At 36.7% G+C, this 21,934-nt stretch overlaps 1 protein-coding gene across 3 annotated transcripts in view; it reads left to right on the top strand.

Moving 5' to 3' along the window:
• CHN1 (chimerin 1) overlaps positions 1-21,934 on the top strand; it is a 185,100-nt gene that overhangs the window by 30,732 nt on the left and 132,434 nt on the right. For 2 of the 3 annotated variants that reach the window (XM_007451074.1, XM_007451072.1), the window contains 2 exons: positions 15,768-15,806; positions 20,935-20,994. In XM_007451074.1, the coding sequence (XP_007451136.1) occupies positions 15,768-15,806; positions 20,935-20,994 (99 nt within the window). The remainder of the gene's footprint in view (positions 1-15,767; positions 15,807-20,934; positions 20,995-21,934) is intronic. The other variant, XM_007451073.1, reaches the window with a different exon arrangement.

Here is a 21,934-nt window from a genome sequence, read left to right as displayed (position 1 = left end):
CCAGGTGATGTCAGTGTTGTGGTCCTCTTTGAATAGCAGTTTTGTAGACTGTTGTAAAGAGCTTGGCTCTAATTCTGAGTGACATAGGAAGCCATTGGAGAGAATCTAGCAGGAGAGTGTTGTTATGTTCTGACTTAACGTTGTAACATGATCAGTCATAATATTAATAAGAGTACTGGGTTTGGAATCCTTTATCCAAAACCCTTGGTAACAAATGTATGTTAGAATTCAGAATTTTTCAGATTTTAGAAAGGTAATACGTTTTATATATACATATATACTTATATGTATAACACTCTAGCAGTGTCTGACACATCACTTTATAATCACACATTAATATTTCTGCAGTGAAATGAAGTCACATTCCATATAATAAATAAGGATTAAATATTCTCACATCCATTAAGGTGAGGTTTTTACCATCAAGTGAGTTATAAAAACTATAAAAATACTCTCAGGTTCAGGTCAGACTAGAGTTTGCTGCCAGATGAGTTATAAAAATGCTTCTACTCTTGAAAGCATTCAGATTTTGAGAACTGAGAAAAGTGGGTCTTTGTTGCTATTGTACTTTCAGTTAGTTGCTCCTTGTGTCCTCACACTGCAGGAACTTCTTTAAAACAAAGAAGTCCATTACATGTTCATTTAGGCATTGCTGGATGCAGTTGTTGGCAAGAGACACCACAGCCCCAGATCTTTCATGCCCTGGGTTCTGCTCTCAAAGGAAGAAACATAGGTAACCTATCAATTTGGAACACAAGTTCTCATTTCCAAAGAGTTTTTGCATCTTGGCAGTCCATACTGTCATGTGCGCAGTCAAAGCACAGTTAATTAAAACATGCTGAGCGTTTTATTATACCTTGGGACAGTTAGCATGTGCTTAGAATTATCCCAACTCTGCTCATTTGTGGTTTATACAATATTACTTCCATATCTGACTGTTTTCTTCCTACAGCTGTGAGCTGCCTTATTCCACATTTGGCTCCACATCTTGTAATCTAAAGCAAACTTTTTTGTGTTCTTCAGAATCTACTTGTGTGTGTGTGAGAGAGAGACAGAGACAGAGACAGACTTTGATTGCTTTTCCCAGAGAAGTCCAGTTTAAAAGAAGCACATTTGGAAATTATCATGATAAGATGAGGAATGTTGTGACCTTTTTCTGTCTCACTTACCTGTGATGTCAAAGTATTAGTAATAGGAAAATTATCCCTCTTTTCCCCATAGAGTTAAATGTGAGGGTTAGTATATCCTATTTTCTGAGTAGTTGTCCTCTTGATAAAGCTTGAAAACGCTGATGTAAGGCAAGACTTTGAAAGGTTGCTTGTTGGCATGGGGGAATCCTAATTATTCTATGAATCTGTGTCAAAAAATAATGCACATTCTAATAAACACATTCTACTGCATACTCTGAAGCCTGAGATTGCTTTTCCAAGGGCAAGGATCCAAGCGAGACATTGCTATAAAACTGTGTAGGGAGTAAGAGCTTTCATCAATTCTAATCGAATCACAAGAAATTGTGAAAGAGGAAATGATAAAAGTTCTTTAAGATATTTTGATTAAAAAATAAAGGAGATACAAAAAGAGCAACATAAAAGAAAAAGCATGGGCTTTCTGTAAGAAGAGGGCTCCACTCAATAAACTGGTGGAGGCAAGTCATTCTGGAAGGGAAACTCAGATTCCCTCACCCCAGCCTACAATCCCTGACCCAAACTCTGAATTTGTACCCTCATTCATGGAGATGTTAATTCTGTTCCTCGTTTCAATGGGTAAATTCGTAACACCGGGAAGGGATATTTCTAAATACAGAGTAGTGAAGAAATGAATATTATATTGATACCTTGGTGTAAGTTGTGTGTATTCAGATAAAGTAACCAGTTTTATCATCATTATGTTTCTTTGGACGTGCTCGGTCTATGTTTTAGATATTAGGAGCATAATGCGTTTTAACTATAATAGCCATTTAAATATAAGAAATGGCTACTACATTTGTTCCATTTTCTAGATATGTAAGAGCTAAGTGCCTTGAAAGGTTTAATTCATTTGACTTCTAAGTATGCCTGGTCAAGTATTTCAATTTTTTTGAGAGAATCAAATATATTAAATTTGAACTATAAAAAGAAATGTTGATTAATTATGTAAGTGGCATTAACTTTTAAAGGAGGCTTTTCTATGGTAAACTTAGGAGATCATTGAACATTAAATTTTAGAACAGGAGTAAGTAATTGTTCTTGTTTTATACAAAAATTGCCAGATTTACAAATAGAATAACAATATATTAAAGGTGAATTTTAAGATGCAAGAAACACTAGGTTTTTAAATGTACAACATTAATAAATTACATATTAGTTGCCCGTGAAAAAAAAAAAAAAAAACTGTGTAGCAGTGGGAAATGTATGGATTAGGAATAATTTGTCCCAAAGGATGAATAACAAGGAGAAAAAACATTGTTTGCAGCTTTTCCTTTAAGAAAAGAACAAGGAGGATACTGAAGGCGGTGAGGGCATTTGAGACAACTGAGTTATAGTTCTTAAATAACTGACTAAGAAGATCCCCATTAAAAGTGTAGTTTTAGTTGATTATTTTCTAGAACTTGTATTTATAAAAAGTAAAATTGCTGTGAAGAGTTTTCATGGTTACATTTTTAATATCTGTAATTTCAAGTGCTCTGGAGTTGTTGGATTTGGAAAAAGTGTTCCCCAGGTGTATTCTTTTTTTGTGTGTGGTAAAATGTATATACCACATGATATACTCTTTTAAGGATGTAGAATTACAAGGATTTCTTAATTTATTGCAGTTTAATTTTAGATATGTGAGATGCAGAGAAATCAAGTAGAAGGGTATATACTCTACTGTATTCATTGAGTTTTGTGTATTCTAGTTTTTTTGTGGTAGAGCGTTTTAGGAACTATCATGTTAGTAAAGCTGAATATTTTTACTTAAACAAAATCCAAATGGGAGCCATTTGGGCATGTTGAGAGGCTCTATAGGAGCTAAATCTCTTCTTGAAGTTTTCTGTTAGAAACCTTGTGTTAAGTGGGCCTGAGGACTTTCTGTTAATATGCCAACATGTTGGGCTTCCCTGGTGGCGCAGTGGTTAAGAATCCGCCTGCCAGTGCAGGGGACACGTGTCCGAGCCCTGTTCCAGGAAGATCCCACATGCCGGGGAGCAACAAAGCCCATGCACCACGACTACTGAGCCTGCGCTCTAGAGCCCGTGAGCCACAACTACTGAAGCCCGCCTGCCTAGAGCCTGTGCTCTGCTGGAACAGAAGCCACCACAATGAGAAGCCCGCGCACCACAACAAAGAGTAGCCCCAGCTCACCGCAACTAGAGAAAGCCCACACGCAGCAATGAAGACCCAATGCAGCCAAAAATAAATAAATAAAATTTATTTTTAAAAAATGCCAACATGTTAGGGTAAACATGATCAGAAATGACCAAACCTTTTAAAGAGAAAACTTCAGAGAGATATGACTTGTCTAGAGGAGAAATAGGAGGTTGGAAAATGACAGCCCTTACCTTTGAATTGAGCTGAATGACCCAGTTCCTGTGTATAGCTTTTTGTTCCAGGAGTACTGTATTGTGAAAAGATTTGTGTAAGCAGAAGGCTTTGTTTGTGTAGTCTGCTTGCTGGGTCTGCCAAGTTGGTTAGAGGAACCATTGCCTAGGTCTTTAATTAAAGGCCAAGCATGAGTTTTCGAAAGAAGAGATTTCCAAGCTTGGCTCGCATTTAATTTAGGAGGCTTTGTTGGCCTATGCTGTGGGTCCATGGTGGAGAGTTGAGCACTGCACTTGCAGAATATTTGTTTTTGGAGATCTTTGATGAAGTTACACGTGAGCACCCTAGTTGCACAGTCTCAGTTCTTTTTCCCATGTATTAACAGTTCTGGGTCATTATTCTCTGAAGAATTAAAAACAATTATCTTTGGTTTTAAAAATAGTTTATTTCTGTCAGAATTGTATCATGACACATCACTTTTCAACTTGGAGCAGTTTTAAATGACTTTGTTTCTTCTAAGGTTGAACTTAACTGACCTGATTTGGCCATGACTTTGCAGAGTGAATATTAATTATCTGAGTTAAAATGCTTATTCACTGTGTTTTGAAGCATCTTCTAAGAAAGAAGTTTACAGATATGAGTTACCTAGAAACCTAGCAAAGCTCTTTTTTACTTGGCTTCTCCTTAGTTTAGAGTTGTGAATGTTATTATGAGCCTTTTAATTTTTACTGTGAATTTTTGTTTTCCAAGAAATGTATTTCTTATAGAGTGAGAAGTTGGGTTGTTTTCTTTATGACTCTTGCAAATATTAACTGTAGTAATTGTTTGGTTTTTATTGTGAATTTTATGCCCTTGTTCTTTTAGAAGATCACTTTATAGTAAAATAGTGTTTTATGGTCATAAGCATCTCATTATTTTGGTATGCCAAAATTTGGTACACAACAGGTGGGGATTAATCATTAATGCCTTGTATTTTCTGATTAAAGCAGGGCAGGGAATCTCATGCAGGTAGGTTGAAAGTTGAGTCTTCATTTCAAGGGAAAAATGGCTTTTTCTTATCAATAAACGTCAATTTTTTACAGAATTCTAAATTGTTAATTTTCAAACCGAAGGCAATCTGAAACATGCTTTAAAACATTAATCACATAGTTTTTGAGTGTGAGTATGTCATTAGTCTAAACCTCATTTAAAATGCAACATAATCCTTTTTAAGAAAACTCATCATATTGTTAAAAAGTTGTAAAAGCCTTTTTGTTTTGAGCCTAAAACAATAAACAGCTTAAATTTAACATTCTAGTCTGTTCTAGAATGAACTATTTATTTATTTCTATTATTTTTTAATATAAATTTATTTATTTATTTATTTTTGGTTGTGTTGGGTCTTCGTTGCTGCGTGTGGCCTTTCTCTAGTTGTGGCGAGCAGGGGCTACTCATCGTTGTGGTGTGTGGGCTTATCACTGTGGCGGCTTCTCTTGTTGTGGAGCACAGGCTCTAGGCACGCGGGCTTCAGTAGTTGGGCACACGGGCTCATTAGTTGTGGCTCACGGGCTCTAGAGTGCAGGCTCAGTAGTTGTGGCTCATGGGCTTAGTTGCTCCGCGCCATGTGGGATCATCCCGGACCAGGGCTTGAACCAGTGTCCCCTGCATTGGCAGGCAGATTCTTAACCACTGCGCCACTAGGGAAGCCCTATTTATTTTTTAAAATCAAAAGCTAAGCAGGTTTAAACTACATCAGTGGAATATTATCCTAATCAAAGAATTTGTAAGATATAACTATATAATGATACACAAAACTGTATAATAGAAAGAATGAAATAAAATTTTTTCTGTTTTCAGAGGTCAGTTGTTTTCAGTGACATCCGTAGCTAGACTGGACCTATGTAGGATCTAATTGGAGAAAGTGTAAACATTTACTCAATCATACAATGTTTTAAGTTAATCTAAAAATTCAGAACGTTAGGGTATTTATGAGCAGATTTAACCTTGTGAATCAATATGTGAGTGCTTTGAGTACCTCCCAAATAGCCCTAATAGTATACATTATAATCTATCATATCTAAGATATTATCCTAGATATATTTTACTAAGATTTTTAAAGTCATTGCCTAAAGGTACAGATAAGTGTCTTGAAGTTTTTAATATTCAAAGGAAAAATGAATGTCCTGAAAATATTAGTATTTATAGATAAAAGTAGCAGAAGGGAAAATTATAGGCAAAATCAAGTTTAACACTAAATCATGCTTAAAATCTTTATCTCTGAGTTTTAAAAAAAAGGCAAGAAAAAATTGAAATCATTTTCATAAACATGATAAAATATGTAAAACTAAGATTTTCTTGGCTCATAATTCTTTTTTTTTAACATCTTTATTGGAGTATAATTGCTTTACAGTGGTGTGTTAGTTTCTGCTGTATAACGAAGTGAATCAGCTATACGTATACATATATCCCCATATCTCTTCCCTCTTACCTCTCCCTCCCACCCTCCCTATCCCACCCCTCCAGGTGGTCACAAAGCACCGAGCTGATCCTGTGCTATGTGGCTGGTTCCACTAGCTATCTATTTTACATTTGGTAGTGTTTATATGTCCACGCCACTGTCTCATTTCGTCCCAGCTTACCCTTCCCCCTCCCCGTGTCCTCAAGTCCATTCTCTATGTCTGTCTTTATTCCTGTCCTGCCCCTAGGTTCTTCAGAACCATTTTTTTTTTAGATTCCATATATATGTGTTAGCATATGGTATTTGTTTTTCACTCTCTGACTTACTTCACTCTGTATGACAGACTCTAGGTCCATCCATCTCCCTACAAATAACTCAGTTTTGTTCTTTTTTATGGCTGAGTAATATTCCATTGTATATATGTGCCACATCTTCTTTATCCATTCATCTGTCAATGGACACTTAGGTTGCTTCCTGTCCTGGCTATTGTAAATAGAGCTGCAATGAACATTGTGGTACATGACTCTTTTTGAATTATGGTTTTCTCAAGGTATATGCCCAGTAGTGGGATTGCTGGGTCATGTGGTAGTTCTATTTTTAGTTTTAAAGGAACCTCCATACTGTTCTCCAGAGTGGCTGTATCAATTTACATTCCCACCAACAGTGCAAGAGGGTTCCCTTTTTCTCCACACCCTCTTCAGCATTTATTGTTTGTAGATTTTTTGATAATATTCTTGGCTCATAATTCTTGCAGTTAACCAGTAGTGAAAAACATTTAATTAAGAAGCTGTTCTCTTTTCCATTCAGCAAATTCATTTAGAACGGGGAGAAGAGGTAAATGAAGACCTCCACAGAGGTTCTCAGGGGGAATTCGAGGACTTTAGAAGAGGTGATGTTATTTATATGTTTGCCATAAAGCTTGTAGTTGATTTCTAAGCTTCTCAGACTGGGGATATTATTTCTCTGGTAAGGTATTTATTTCAAGAGACCATTCAAAACAATTATAATTGCCTGTGGAGTTTGTTAAACCGTGCTTTTCTCTATCTGAATCAGTTTCCATGTTTTTCTCTTCTTATAAATAGTTAACTTATACTTAAAAAAAAATTTAAGTATAGGTGATTTACAATATTGTGTTAGTTTCAGGTGTACAGCAAAGTGATTCAATTATACACACACACACATTCTTTTTCAGATTCTTTTCCATTATAGGTTATTACAAGATATTGAGTATAGTTCCCTGTGCTATACAGTAGGTCCTTGTGGTTTATCTGTTTTATATATAGTAGTGTGTATCTGTTAATCCCAAACTCCTAATTTATCCCCACCCACCCTTTCTCCTTTGGTAACAGTTAATTTTCTATGTCTGTAAGTCTGTTTCTGTTTTGCAAATAAGTTCATTTGTATCATTTTTAAGATTCTGCATACAAGTGATATCATATATTTGTCTTTCTCTGTCTGATTTACTTCACTTAATCTGATAATCTCTAGGGCCATCCTTGTTGCTGCAAATGGCAATATTTCATTCTTTTTTATGGCTGAATAAGATTCCTCTGTGTGTGTGTGTGTGTGTGTGTGTGTGTGTGTGTACCACATCTTCTTTATCCATTCATGGATAAAGTTGAAGGACACTTAGGTTGCTTCCATGTCTTGGCTGTTGTAAATAGTGCTACTATGAACATTGGGGTGCTTATATCTTTTTGAATTAGAGTTTTCATCTTTTCCAGATATATGCCCAGGAGTGGGATTGCTGGATCATATGGTAACTCTATTTTTAGTTTTTTAAGGGACCGCCATACTGTTTTCCATAGTGGCTGCACCAATTTACATTCCCACCAACAATGTAGGAGGGTTCCCTTTTCTCCACACCCTCTCCTGCGTTTGTTATTTGTAGACTTTTTAACAATGGCCATTCTGATCCGTGTGAGGTGGTATCTCATTGTAGTTTTGATTTGCATTTATCTACTAATTAGTGATGTTGAGCATCTTTTCATGTGTCTGTTGGCCATCTGTATGTCTTCTTTGGGAAAATGTCTATTTAGGTCTTCTGCCGATCTTTTGATTGGCTCGTTTATATACTGTTTGTTTTTAGTAGTTGTTTTTTCCTCCTTAGCACAAACAAATATATGCATTATATAATTTTTAAAAATACACAGATATATAAGAAAAGTAAAAAATCACCATCAAGAGAATGCTTTCTCCTGGTTCTGAGGAGAGAATGATGTCCCAGTGGCCCAGCACATCCACTATATGTAATAAGTTAACTTCTCTCCTGCTTCTAGGATGACTCTGGTTATCTACCATACATGCGAGAACTGAGAAAATACCACTCAAAACATTTTATGTGCTCTGTGGTTCAGGAGCCTGGGTGAGGAGGGCTGACCTAGAGATCACTACTATTACTTAAATTAGCATATGTCATTCTGAGTCCTGAATCTTTCATATTCTCTCTCCTTGTCTCTGTGCCCCTCCCCATGTACACATTCACGTACACATTTATATCTTTTCTTTTGTTTAAAAAAATGAGATCATACTATACGTGCTAATCAACTAGGCCTTTATTTATTTTCCATATAGTTTAACATCTCATTTTTTCTTTTGTTTTCCTGAATTATTTGTTTAGATTTTTACTTAGAGTCACAGAAGAGAATGTCTCAAACAGAACCCAACTTTTTACCTCCCCAGTTGATTAGACATAGAGCCATGTCTCCACCTTCCCAGGCCTTGTCCACCACCTGTGATTTTTGAGTCCATTACTTTCTCCTCCTCCGAGTCTTTGCTCCATCGATTTTTTCTCTTACCTTTGGTCTTCCTGCTGCTTGGCTTGTTTTCTCTGACTCATGAGAATTGACCTGGGCCTAACATAGTATTCCTCTCAGACATCTAAGTATTTAATACAAAAAGCAGAGGAAAACACATGGTGCATTACTTATGGATGCCTCCTGGACAACACAGCCCATGTTCCCTCCAGGGCCTGAATCTCAAGCTTTCCTCAACATGTCTTCTATTTCAGCCACTCTGCATTTTTACTGTTCCTCAAACACTTTCTGAACTTTCTTGTTCCTGTGTCCTATTCACTGTGTTCCCTCTGTTTAGAAAGTTGTTCTGTCTTTTATTTCCAGGCTTCTTCCCTTGGACCCTGTACTTTAAAAATCATCCGTCCTGGGCTTCCCTGGTGGTGCAGTGGTTGAGAGTCTGCCTGCCGATGCAGGGGACACGGGTTCGTGCCCCGGTCCGGGAAGATCCCACATGACGCGGAGCAGCTGGGCCCATGAGCCATGGCCGCTGAGCCTGCGCGTCCGTATCCCGTGCTCCGCCGCAACCGGAGAGGCCACAACAGTGAGAGGCCCGCGTACCGCAAAAAAATTAAAAAAAAAAAAAAAAATCATCCGTCCTTCAGAGCCACTGTCAGATGATATCACCTCTGATTTGTCTTTCTTGACATTCTGGCCAAAAGTGATTCCTTCTTCCCTTCCATTCTTTCATCAGCTCAGCAAATACTTATTGGGGACCTATTCTTGTCAAGCATTTTGACAAGTTATGAAACTCTCATTAAGAGTATTATGTATTACTCTTATACTCTTATGTATTACTCTTATTATATTACCTTGCTAGTAAGTAATCATATCCATCTTATTTTTCTTACCGCCCTTAAAGGCGTAAACTGCATCTGGACCCACCTTGTAACTGATATTCTTACCCGTAGAAGGTGTTTAATACATATTTATTGAATGAATGGAACTTTCTGATTGTTTTAACATTTCTGTATGGCAGCATAATTTTGATATTTATATAAAATTCTTTTGTGTAGTGAATGAAAAGTATTACTGACACGTAAAGGCAATGGAGAAAATGGATTTTGTGGGTATGTACTTAATTTAAGCACTCATCTATACCACGCGAAGATTATTTTAAGCAGCTGTCCCTGAATTTAAGTTGGTTTTAAAATTAGCTGTCACTGAGTTATAGGTTGTCAGGCTGTCATTCTCAGTCATGCTGTAGAGATGGAAGTCTGTCATGTTGATATGCTTGGCTTGGGTGGATTTTCTGACAGAATCAAAAAGAAGTGATGGGAGTCCTTGAGACCTCTAGCTGAAGGCTCTTGCTAACTTCCTTTGAACGAGCTGAAAGGACTTCGTTCTGCTAAAGGAATTCATGATTTCCTCTCTTTTCCTGTCTTAGTTAACTTTTGTATTTCTTCTATTAGATGAGATGTATCTTATCCCACCTTACCCCATACCCTAAATGTGCCAAGGAAATCATGGTTTGAAACAGTTGTTCTCACAGCATGTTCTAGGGACGCCTGGAAGTCTCCAAGTTTTTTCAGAGCTTCCACAAAGTCAGAACTATCTTAAGTAATAGTAATAAGACATTATTTGCCTTTTTCACTCTCATTCTCTCACAAATGGCTAGTTGGATCTTCCAGACTGTACATGGCATGTGATATCACAACAGATTGAATGCAGAAGCAGATAGGAGAATCCAGCTGTCTTCACTTATACCGGACATTAAAGAGATGTGCAAAATTTAAAACAAATGTTTTGTCTTGAAAACTAAAGTTACTTTTTCATAAAAATGTTAAGATATAATCGGTTTATTATTTTTAATAAATTAACAAATATATACTATTAAAATTTCTGTTTTAACTTCTAATATGGTTAATATTAGTAAATATTAAAAGCTCTTTAGAATCCATGTTTTTGAAACCAAAAAGTTTGAGAGACACTGTTTTAAAAGATTAAAAATATTTAAAATATCTGTCAGGCTTTCTAACAGATTAAAAGGTGAAATCTTCTTGATGTAGTCAAGGTGTCTTCAAACTATCATCATTGAATCTATCATCATTGATTCTATCAGTTTCTAATTGTTAGGCATTTAGGTTGAATCCAGTTTTTTAGTTTAAAAAGAAATATTTCAGTGGTATTCTTCTATATTAATAGTTTTCTAATATCCTTAATTATTTTACAATAAATTCCTAGAAATAGAGCTGCTGGGTCAAAAGTATGCAGAAGGAACTGAAGACCTGTTACATAAATGCAGGAGCCAGATATGCTCCCATACTTTCTCCTCTTAATCACTGCCCCAGTCAGCAGGAAATTTAGTACCTTCCTCTTTAGGCAGTCTCCTCCTCCAAGTTTGAACTTCAGGAGGCTTACTCAGTCCCAGAGTGGTCCCATTCTCTTACAACTACCCAGAAGAAAAGTGCAGTAAGTATAATTGTACACTGTTCATCCTTCTCTTTATCACTTTCTGTCAGTGTTGAAGACCAGCCCTTTGTCGATAGTTGCTTGTCTGAGTGCTACTAGGATACCCGTTTAGGTCAGACCTGGCCCAGGTCAAAGTAGTGACCCCAGTTGGAGGTTAAGATTGCAGTTCACACGCTTATACTCAACGATTCCATGTGCCAGGGAGGCTGAGGTCAGAGACACTTCTGGCCTCTGTCTCATGCTGGGCCAGAATCTGTCCTTCCTAATAAACCCATAAGCCCTCTGTTGTGACCCTGGATCACCAGTTTCAATTAATCCATCTTCAAAGTCATTTTCTTTCAGGAGTGTTTCTGCCTGTTCTTGCCAGTGGAACTTGGTTTGGGCTATAAGTTTTTTCTATGACAGAACGAACTCCTTAAGTTTGAATCCAAGGAGTCAAAGATTGGGGTAATGTTTCTTCCCTTCCAGAAGGATTTGGGTACCGGAAAATTGGTCTCAGCAACTCTAGCAATTAATTTTGCACATCAAGAGTATAAGGTATGTTTTTCTAAGCCATGCAACTTCCCCTCCCAGTGAGCCCCTTTTCGCTGAGTCTTGAGGACAGTTGTGCCTACCCTTTGCCTAACTTGTTAACAGAATGGCCCATACCAAGGTGACCTGGGGTCTCCACCCCTAAACGTAAGAGAGACTGTCATAATTTTTAAATGTTCCCTTTCAAGGAGCATCTCATTTATTCTCTGCCTTAACAGATGCCTGTTGCACACTTTTCAGCCTTATGGTATGTATTGCCAATTGTTCACTAGAGAGGTTGCACCAGTTTACACTTCCACCAGAAAAAAATAGATTACTAGGAAAAGACTTTTAAAACCCAAACTGTGTTGTTAAATGTCACTGATAATTAGAATTGTTTTAATATTAAAGGAAACACAAACTTAAATCTCAATATTTCTTGGTTATTTGCCAGATACTCATTTTATTTGGCCACAGAATTGTGATCTGTAGCATCTCAAATAATGTCAGTCGGTTATTTATTTATTTATTTATTTATTTATTTATTTATTTATGGCTGTGTTGGGTCTTCATTGCTGTGCATGGGCTTTCTCTAGTTGTGGCGAGCGGGGGCTACTCTTCATTGCGGTACACAGGCTTCTCATTGTGGTGGCTTCTCTTGTTGTGGAGCACGGGCTCTAGGCGGGTGGGCTTCAGTAGTTGTGACACACGGGCTCAGTAGTTGTGGCGCACAGGCTTAGTTCTTCCACGGCATGTGGGATCTTCCCAGACTAGGCCTCGAACCCGTGTCCCCTGCATCGGCAGGCAGATTTTTAACCACTGCGCCACCAGGGAAGTCCCTCATTGTGTTTTTAAATTCGCTTTTGGTGGAGGCAGGAGAGGGTACTCATTTACTAAAGGTCTCCTGAGTGCAAGGTGCTTAATGTATGATACCTAATATAAGCCTCACAACAAACCTGTGTTGTTACTATTCCCATTTTAGATGATATTGTTACTCTATTTTATAGATAAAGAAAAGAGAGGTAGTAAATTTCCTAAAGTCACACAGCAAATAAAGGTTGATGTTCCCCAAAGAAAGTCCTATCTAGGACTAGATGAACAATCCCCCAGAGAAAGAACTTTGGTTATTAGCCTCTTACTCTCTTACCATCTCCAAAGTGAAAGCAATCTCCAGGGCCTCCTGCTCATAGGTGCAGAGTTTGCAAGGAGTTAGGGCCAACTGCTAAGTGAGAGGGCACAGTCCTATACATTTCATTCACTTCTGGCACCAAGTGCAAGTTGGAAGGGGTTCCCTCAAATCACACTTGGGTTCGATGATTCTCTAGAAGGACTCACAGAACTTACTAAACACTGTTATACTGAGAGTCATGATTTATTACAGGGAAAGGATACAGATTAAAATCAGCCAAAGGGAAAAGCACATAAGACAGGGTCCGGGAGAAGAACAAAACGCAGAGCTTCTCTTATCCTCTGTGGAGTCAGGATGCACTCTTCCAGCATTGATGTGTGATGATACACATGGAGTATTTCCAGCCAAGGAAGCTCTCCCAATCCTAAGTTCAGAGTTTTTAATGAGGGCTTTATGATTGAGGGCCCACATGGTTGATCTCATTCTCCAGCTTGACTGACACTGTGTGACCCAAAACCCCACCCTAAGTCACAGTGGTACTCTGGCTAGCCCAAGGCTCCCAGACAAATAAAATTACCTCCTAGGAGCTGAAGGCAAAAGTCAGACCTCTTCTGGGGCGCAAGGTTAAATTCTTTACTACACTGGGTCTCAGCCTTGTTGAGTGCCCTTCCTCTTCCTGGCCGCATGTGCCATCTTCCGCGTGGTGGGTCGCGAGGTGCCTGGTCACTGCAGCTTATGCTGTTTGGACACTGGCAAGGAGGCTGAGACACACACATGAATATGGGTGAGTGCCAGGAGAGTGAACGTCCACTCTCCTGTTAAACCTGGAACTGTCCTAGGATTGAATGGCAATATAACAGCATACATAGGGCATCAATGAAATCATTAAATGACTTGAATGCTTAGAGGCAAATTTTTCCTCGTATTAAAAATATATAATTCAATTAATTCAATTTACTTATTAAGATAAATGTCAGTATAATTAACCCTCTAAACATACACACACCCCACCCCCACCCCCTAGCAAAGTGAATATGTATATATCTATATGTCACTGTGCTGAGGTCATATTTCATCCTAATGTTCTATCATTCCTATGTGAGTTTACCTGAGTTGATAGTTTTCCTGAATAATTGCTCATTCATATACAGACAGTCCTCATTATTCTTGATTCTGTTTGTGTTTGCAGATTTGCTTACTTGCTAGCATTTATTTGTAACCCTTTTAAAATAAATACCTGTGACACTGTCATAGTCATTCGCCAACATTTATAGAGTGGCAAATTGAGTTGCATGACCTGAATATTCCCGGCTGGGGTTGAGCAAGGCCACTCTGCCTTCTTTGTTTTAGCTCTTATACTGTTAACAAATGTTCTTTTCATAGCCTATTTAGTGCCACATTTTTTGCATTTTTGTGGCTTTTTATTGGTGATTTTACTTTTTAAAATGGCCCCTAAGCATAGTGTCAAAATCCTGTCTGGTGCTTCTAACTGCAAGAAGACAGTGATGTTAACTTACAGAGAAAATACATGTGTCAGATAAGTTTCATTGAGGCATGAGTTATAGTACACTTGGCTGTGAGTTCAATGTTTATGAATCAACAATATATACTAAATAAAGTGTGTTTAAACAAAAATACACAGAAAACAAAGTTATGTATTGATTGGTTGATGAAAATGTTGTGACCAGAGGCTCACAGGAACCAAACTTGTGTTTCCCCAGGTGCAGTGGTTCAGTATTGGTTAATTCAGGGTTTATGGTGACGTAGAATATAACTACTGTGAATAATGAGAGTCAGCTGTATTTGCTGCATCACTTATTCATGTAATCTTTTATTCATTCTTTGAGAAAACATATATGAAAACTTCTCCTGGGTGCCAAGCAATTTCTACATGACTTAGAATTTCCCTTTTATGTTCTTTTGCCCATCATCAGTAGTCTTACTGTAGCCCTCTGACTCAAAGTATTTGTGTGGTTTATAATAACACATCATAAATGAAGTGTGAGATTGCATTTTAAAGGTTGGGAGTTGGGGGCTGAATGTTTCGAGTCTGTGACCATTTTAATGTGAGCTACCTATACAAGAAATCACCCTTCTCAATAAACTTGCCAGTTTTCTTGCCTTCTTGGAGACCACGATTTTTAGGATCAGATTCCTCAGTAGTTTTCTGTTGGGTGCCAGCAGAGCCAGGTGATGTGTCTGGCCACACCTCCCCACACCAAAATGCTGTGTCTGCTGGTTTGGCTACATGGCCTTGCAGGCAGGGCTTTGTGCTGGCAAGATTATTCCTCAGCTGTGCTTCACAGGTGAGAAGCCAGACCACGCTGTCCCCTCTCCTTTCTCCAATTCCCCCGTCTCCCTCGTGTACTTGTATTTCCATCTCTCTCCACTGCCTCTTCACGCTGTCTCCTAATTCACATTCAAGCAGAGTGAGGGGAAATGGACCTGGAGAGCACATGTTCACCTCATGTTCTTTGTGGCTCCCTAGATACACTGTCCTACATTGAAGTGTTGCTCATTTCCTGGTTTTGATTGTCCAGGATGTATGAGGACTAAGGTCTGTACCTTGCTGTTCTTCTCTCTTGATGTTAGTAAAACCAGTTTCACTGGACTCCCCCAAATGTGATGGAGGGAAATATAGAAAAGTTCCAATGATTTCAGGGATCTTTCAGTGGAATGATCATAGAATTAAGCCCAAAGACATTATTGACATTACCTCAGTGACTGTAAAAGCAGTAAAAATTAAGCATGACGTTTTTATGTGATAAGCAGTTGAATAAATACAGTAACTTTCTTTGAACATCTTTGTGAAATTGTCCTCCAAGGAAGGGAGGACCAAGATTAAAAATCCTTTGAATGCCCTTTAGTGCCTAGCACAATGCCTAGAACAAATAGACCTCAACAAATATGTACTAAATGAATTAATGATTAAAATATCTCATTTAAAATGTAACTATTCAGTAATGTTAATTTGATGTTTATTCTTTCAGATACAGATGAATATAGACCTCCTGTTTGGAAATCTTACTGTGAGTATACAAATAAATTGGGTGGGTTATAGTGCTTTTATAAGTAATATAAAAATATCAGGAACATTAGATATGAAGTCATTCCATTTTGTGTCCATTATTGAAAAATTAATTCACAGCAGAATTTGTGAATAGCACAGAAAAAGAAACTGGGGAAATAGGAGCATTGTCACAAAGTCTGTCATGGTTTGCATGTCAGGAATGCATCTCATCCCTCTGAACTCGCATGGAATTCCATATTATGGAACTTGAGACCACTTGTTCACAGTGGCTGATAAAACTAATGCAAGGAGAAGCTAACTAAGAATTCAAGGAATCTAATATTCTTAGATCCTGTTTTTTATATTAAAAAAGGAATAAATAAATAATGATAAGTCAGGAGGCTATCTTGCTAGAATGAGTAAAAAGTGGTCTTCTTTTTTAGGAATTGCCTTCTGAAATATAAAAGAGAGACACTGAATCTATATTGTTCTTTAAACTTGGCATTAGAATACAGATTTTTCCTGAAGAGTCTAGGTTCTTAGTCCTTTATTTCCCCTTCCTTGTTGCCTAGAGAATATTATTGCATCAAGTAAAAGCTATTTCAGAATTTTGAAAAATGGAAATAGGGTTAATATAATCAGAGTTGTTTTTTAAAAATCCATGAATGCACTTGCAGAAACCAGTACTGTAAACTTTTGTTTGTTGTCTGTAGAGTCAAATAAGCAACCTAAAAACCCTGTACTTTAAATACAGATTATTAGCATCTTAGTAAATGTTGAGTTATTGTGAATTTTGATATTTGTAAGTTGCTGAAATTTGCTGACTGAAAGAGCAGCAATTCAGATTCTTACTTGGTTTTATGTTCCCAGAGCAACAGATAGTTTATTGTAATAGGTTGCCACTGGGGGCTAATTATAGTAAGCAAAATATGAACAGTCTCTAAAAATATTGCCATAGATGCGTTTTCCCCCACCCCTGCTGCTTCTGTTTTGATTCTGGGGAGTATAGTTCAAAGAATGTATAAAAATGACTGATGATCTTTACCTCTAAAAGATTTTGTCTCATAACCTCATTGGCGGGAAGGCTGTTTAAAATTCTTCTCTGCATTTTCTGGTTTTCAGTTTATCTTTATTCTCTTGCTCTGATTTGTGCCTTGCACATTTTAATGTAAGAGCATTTATAAAACCTCAGACTGTTATTGAATCATGGTGGTGATTTTTCCCCCGAAGAATATTGATTACTAAATGTGGTGTATGCAATTTGTATTTTCTGTATCTTCCTATGTCTTATAGTAGCTACCATTTGTCTTAAAAATGGCATATTTCTTGTTTTTTTGGTGATAATACTGAGTTTTATAGTTTCTTTTAGTGACTTCAGTGCCTGAAGAACACTGCCACCCCCCATCATTTTAACAGTAGAAACAGGGAGGAAATTATTAGAATAGACTTTATTTTCTGACCATCAAATGCAAAAACTTCCAGTTCAAGGAAATTTTATGATTAAACTGTGCTAAAGCCAAGCAGAAAGGTCCATATTTAAAACTGGTCATGTGAAATTTCCTTATGAAATCATGATGTTGTCTTCTAAGAATTTGTATATGCGCAAATTTTAACTAATGAGAAAACGTAAAAGTTACATTGTCACATTGAAGTAATTGTTGTGATGATCATTTAGATTGTTACACGTGTTTGTCAAAATTCTGATCTTAGAAAAAATTGGGATGTAGGTTGAATTCTTTTTTCTTTTTGTTTGTTTTGCCTTTCCCACTCAGTCAGTTTTATAGTTTTATGTCTAGCTAGCTGTAAATAATCTCCAGTAAGGTATTTATTTATAAAATTCATCTTTATTAATGAAGTTCATCTGTCCCAGAGTCTGTACATTTTAATAGGGGAAAATTTTTAAACTGACAAGCCTGTGACACCCGTATTTCATCAATAGTGACTGAAATTTTAAGTTACTGGAGTAGTAGGCCCTGCCCAGTACCCTCAATAATTGAGCCATGACATTTTGTTTAATTCCTATATATGCCTTGATCAGAGTTGATAGTTAACAAATTCTGTTTGATCGTCTTTGGGACTGACAAACCATAATGCATTCGTCATCTTCTCTGTATTGTGACTTAAATTTTTGTAATTAAAATACTCCTCAAAATGGTGATAAAATCTAAATGGATTGAGATTTTTAAAAAATCAAGTATGTCAGTCCACATAAGGAGATACAAGCAGAATGAAAGCTATTCAGAATGTTCTGATTGTTCGCTTCTATTCTGTACTACATCTGTAAAACTAAAGGGGACAGTTACATTTTCATGTCAAAAGTTGCAGCATGTTAAGGATTTTTTTTTCTGTCTTTAGCTTGTTGGGGTCTGAACAGCTTTTCACAGTGTGATTCTATGAGAAACTTATTTTCACTGTGATTCTATAAGAAACTTACTTTACCCATGCCTCTCGTGCTTTCTGATTTTGGTTTAGTTGAGCTTGTGAAAACATAATTCTATAACCTTACAAGTTCAAACCAATAATTAAATAGAATTAGCAAGATTCTAAGTTGAGAACACTTTTAAGACAAATACAATTTCGTTGCTTTTCAATATGTATTGCTTGAATTAAACCAGGGGCCAAACATGTAATAAATGAGGCAAGTGAGGCAGGTGGGGACTGTGAGAAAGCAGAGAGAGGATGCCCTGTACGTAGGGAGTAGCTCATAATTCGCTCCCCTTTACTGTGGGTATCTAACACTCTGAGTCCAGTGTTGTCACATCTTCTAAGTTTTCAAGAGAAGCTGGAATTCTCTTTTGCTTTTGTTGTTGTTGTTAAATCTCTTAATTTTTAAATGTTAAAAACAAATTTGAATTTGGAAAACAGCAAACCAAACAACACATGTGAGCCAGTTTTGACCTCAAGATACAAACTTGTGATCTCTGAACTTGATTAACAATGTATTGTCTCTAGATACTGAGAATTTCATTAATAAGTGCATAAACATTGACACTTCTAAGGTGATTGATTCACTTTGTTATAAAGCAAAAACCAATATTGTTCTTTAAACTTGGCATTAGAATACAGATTTTTTCTGAAGAGTCTAGGTTCTTAGTCCTTTATTTCCCCTTCCTTGTTGCCTAGAGAATATTATTGCATCAAGTAAAAATCAACATTTTATTTTCTGTAGTAACTTTTAATGTCCTTCTTGACCACCGTTCAGTTTTCGTAATTCAGTTTCTTTAGGTGACCCTACTTTCCAAAGCATTTGCTTGACAAAGGGAAACAATTGATCTTTTGAGAATTGCTGGTCAAAACAGAAATGTGAACTGAATTTTCACATCTTAGAGTTATAGTTACCAACAGGGAGGAATGGACCTGAAGCATGGACCTTTTTGCATATCATGATTTGGTTCTCTTGGGAGGATGGAGATTTACAAATATCTCTGAGTGGTACACATGTGGTCTCACTATCAGGGCCAGACAAATTTAGTTTCAGTGCTTTCTTTCTTCCCTTCCCCATCTCAAAATTATTCCCTTCATATCATTCTTTAATCCATAAAAATATATTCACAGTAGTATTTTTGAAAAACTAACTCTCACAGTAAAATACGGGTATCTAAAACTATTTTAATATGTTATGTCTCTTAGGGATTTTTGCAACCAGGAGGATAAGGCAAAGGTATACATTTCTCTCAGTAGATTTCAAACATTATTAAATGAGAAGTGTTTTGTTTATTTTTTGATTCTTAAACAGTAAAGCTGTATCTTCTTAGCACCTTTTAAATTATAGCATTACCATGTTGTTATGTTTTGGTGACGAACTGTAGATGCATCCTGGTACTCAAATATTATTGTAAAGAATTTTATGTATTAGTATCAGTCACCTACATATAATAATAGCTAATCTTTATTGAGTGTTTACCATGTGCCAGGGACTACTTTAAGTCTTTCACATATAGTGTTTAATCCTTTCAGTAATCTATGAAGTAGAAACTATTATTATCCCCATGTTCAAATGATGAAAGCCAAGGCTCAGTATGCATTGTTAGAGGCAGAGCCCCAGCGTTCAGACCCCAGGTGGTCTGGTTCAGGAGTTCAGATTTGCAACTGCAGTACTCTGTTGCCTTTACATAGCAATACAGAACAGTGATGTGTGTCTGTGTATGTTCTCAGTATATTTAGTGTATGTATACACACATATATACATATGCATAGTCTAATTGTATATGTTTATATATGTCCCTACACTATATATGAATGAATATGATCAGAGGTGGAGTCTATATAATGACAGTTGACATGTGAGCCATACATTGTCTGACAACCCCAGATGCTGAGTAGTTTGATGTTATATTGACCAAATGTCTATGTATTTAAATACAGTATTAAATTCAATTACATGTGATTATATGTGTAGAAATAGAAAACAGATTTTCTCCAAGAGATAAGCTTAGACCTACATAAACACACTTTCTCTGATAACTACACGTTCTATTCATTTTTTCTTTAAGTCAAGAAGCCTGAAGTGAGTCTTAGAAGGACATGGTATTGGTACAATTTTCACCAATCCATTTTCAGATACCCTAGAAATTATCCTCTGGCAAGCTATTTAAGTGTCTGAATTCTCTCTTTTGCTGCATTTACCCTAGTTGAATAAGTGGTGGTAACTTTGGCTCAGAAATTTTGTTTCTAGGGGAGATTATCTTTGAAGATAGATGTTCACAATATAAATAGGGGAGAAAAGCAGTGTATGTGTTACATCTAGCCTATAAATCCTAATTTTAGTTTCAAGTTTGACACTTAATAATGTACTTTTAAAATGTACAACTAGTATTTGTTTATAGCAGAGACATGCTTTGTGTAATATAGCCACAAAAATTGGGGAAAATAAATGACCAGATTATGGAGAACAGAGCCAAATATCCAATACTGATTTGTTATAACACTTCTGTGGATTATGATTCTTATTTGTGTTTGCTCCTGGGCTTTCACTAAATTTAGTTTGGTTTACTTTCTTTGCTTCATAGCAAAATTTAATTTAATAACAAATAGGACCGTACCACAATTTTCTTATGAACATAAAAAAGCAGGCAGGTTTTGATTCCTAATATATTCAGATGCTCTACATAAGGGAAACTGACATGTTTTATTTTCTAACTTCCCAGTATATCAACTGCAACAAGAAGCCCCTCATCCTCGGAGAATTACCTGTACTAATGAGGTGGGTGTAATGAAACCATTACAATGAAATGTCTCTCAATCATTTGTTTCCCAAACTTTGACCTTCCTCAGTGACATGGTTATTTGTGGGATTAACTTTTGATGCTACTTAGCATCATAAAATTGTAACTTGAACGCATTTTTCTTAACATTCTTCTCACTTGAAATAACTACCACTTTTTAATGGACTGTTTGGAACACAGGATAGAATAAGACAGTATAGTTTTAAGTGACGTTAGTATTCTTTTCAGTGAATTTATACATTCTTCCATTTTTTAGTGTTTTATTCTTTACTTTTTAAAACAGAGTTTGAAGGCATCATTGTAGCATTATTGAAGTAATTTTTCCATTAAAAAAAGACTTAAATTATGATTTTAAAAAGCAAAAGTCAGGGCTTCCCTGGTGGCGCAGTGGTTGGGAGTCCGCCTGCCGATGCGGGGGACACGGGTTCGTGCCCCGGTCGGAGCCTGTGCTCCACGGCGGGAGAGGCCGCAGCAGTGAGAGGCCCACGTACCAAAAAAAAAAAAAACAAAAAACAAAAAAGAAACAGTAAAAAAAGCAAAAGTCAAAAGCAAAGTCATGGACAGTTCACCGGAAGAGATATGACATATATGACATGACAGTATATGAAAAGATGTTCAACTTCATTAATAATAGAAATGCAAATTAAAATACACAGTGAAAATTTTCACTTTTCAGATAGGCAAAAGTTCAAAAACACAGAATATACTCCTTAGCTGGCAAATCTGTGAGGAAATAGGCACGCATATGTTGCTGATGGGAATGTGAAATGCTACAACTTTATGAGAGTTTTGTAATATCTAACATCTGCATTTACCCTTTGACCTACCAGTCCAAATTCTAGAGATTTACTCTGGTGAATTGCCTGTACAAATATGGAATAGCATGTGCTCAAAGTTTTTCATTGTAGGATTATTTGTAATA

The sequence above is a fragment of the Lipotes vexillifer genome, unplaced genomic scaffold, assembly GCF_000442215.2.
Source record: "Lipotes vexillifer unplaced genomic scaffold, Lipotes_vexillifer_v1.1 scaffold645, whole genome shotgun sequence".
Lineage (NCBI taxonomy): Eukaryota > Metazoa > Chordata > Mammalia > Artiodactyla > Lipotidae > Lipotes > Lipotes vexillifer.
Note: the sequence above shows the minus strand (reverse complement) of the source record. Positions and strands in the feature narration are given on the sequence as shown.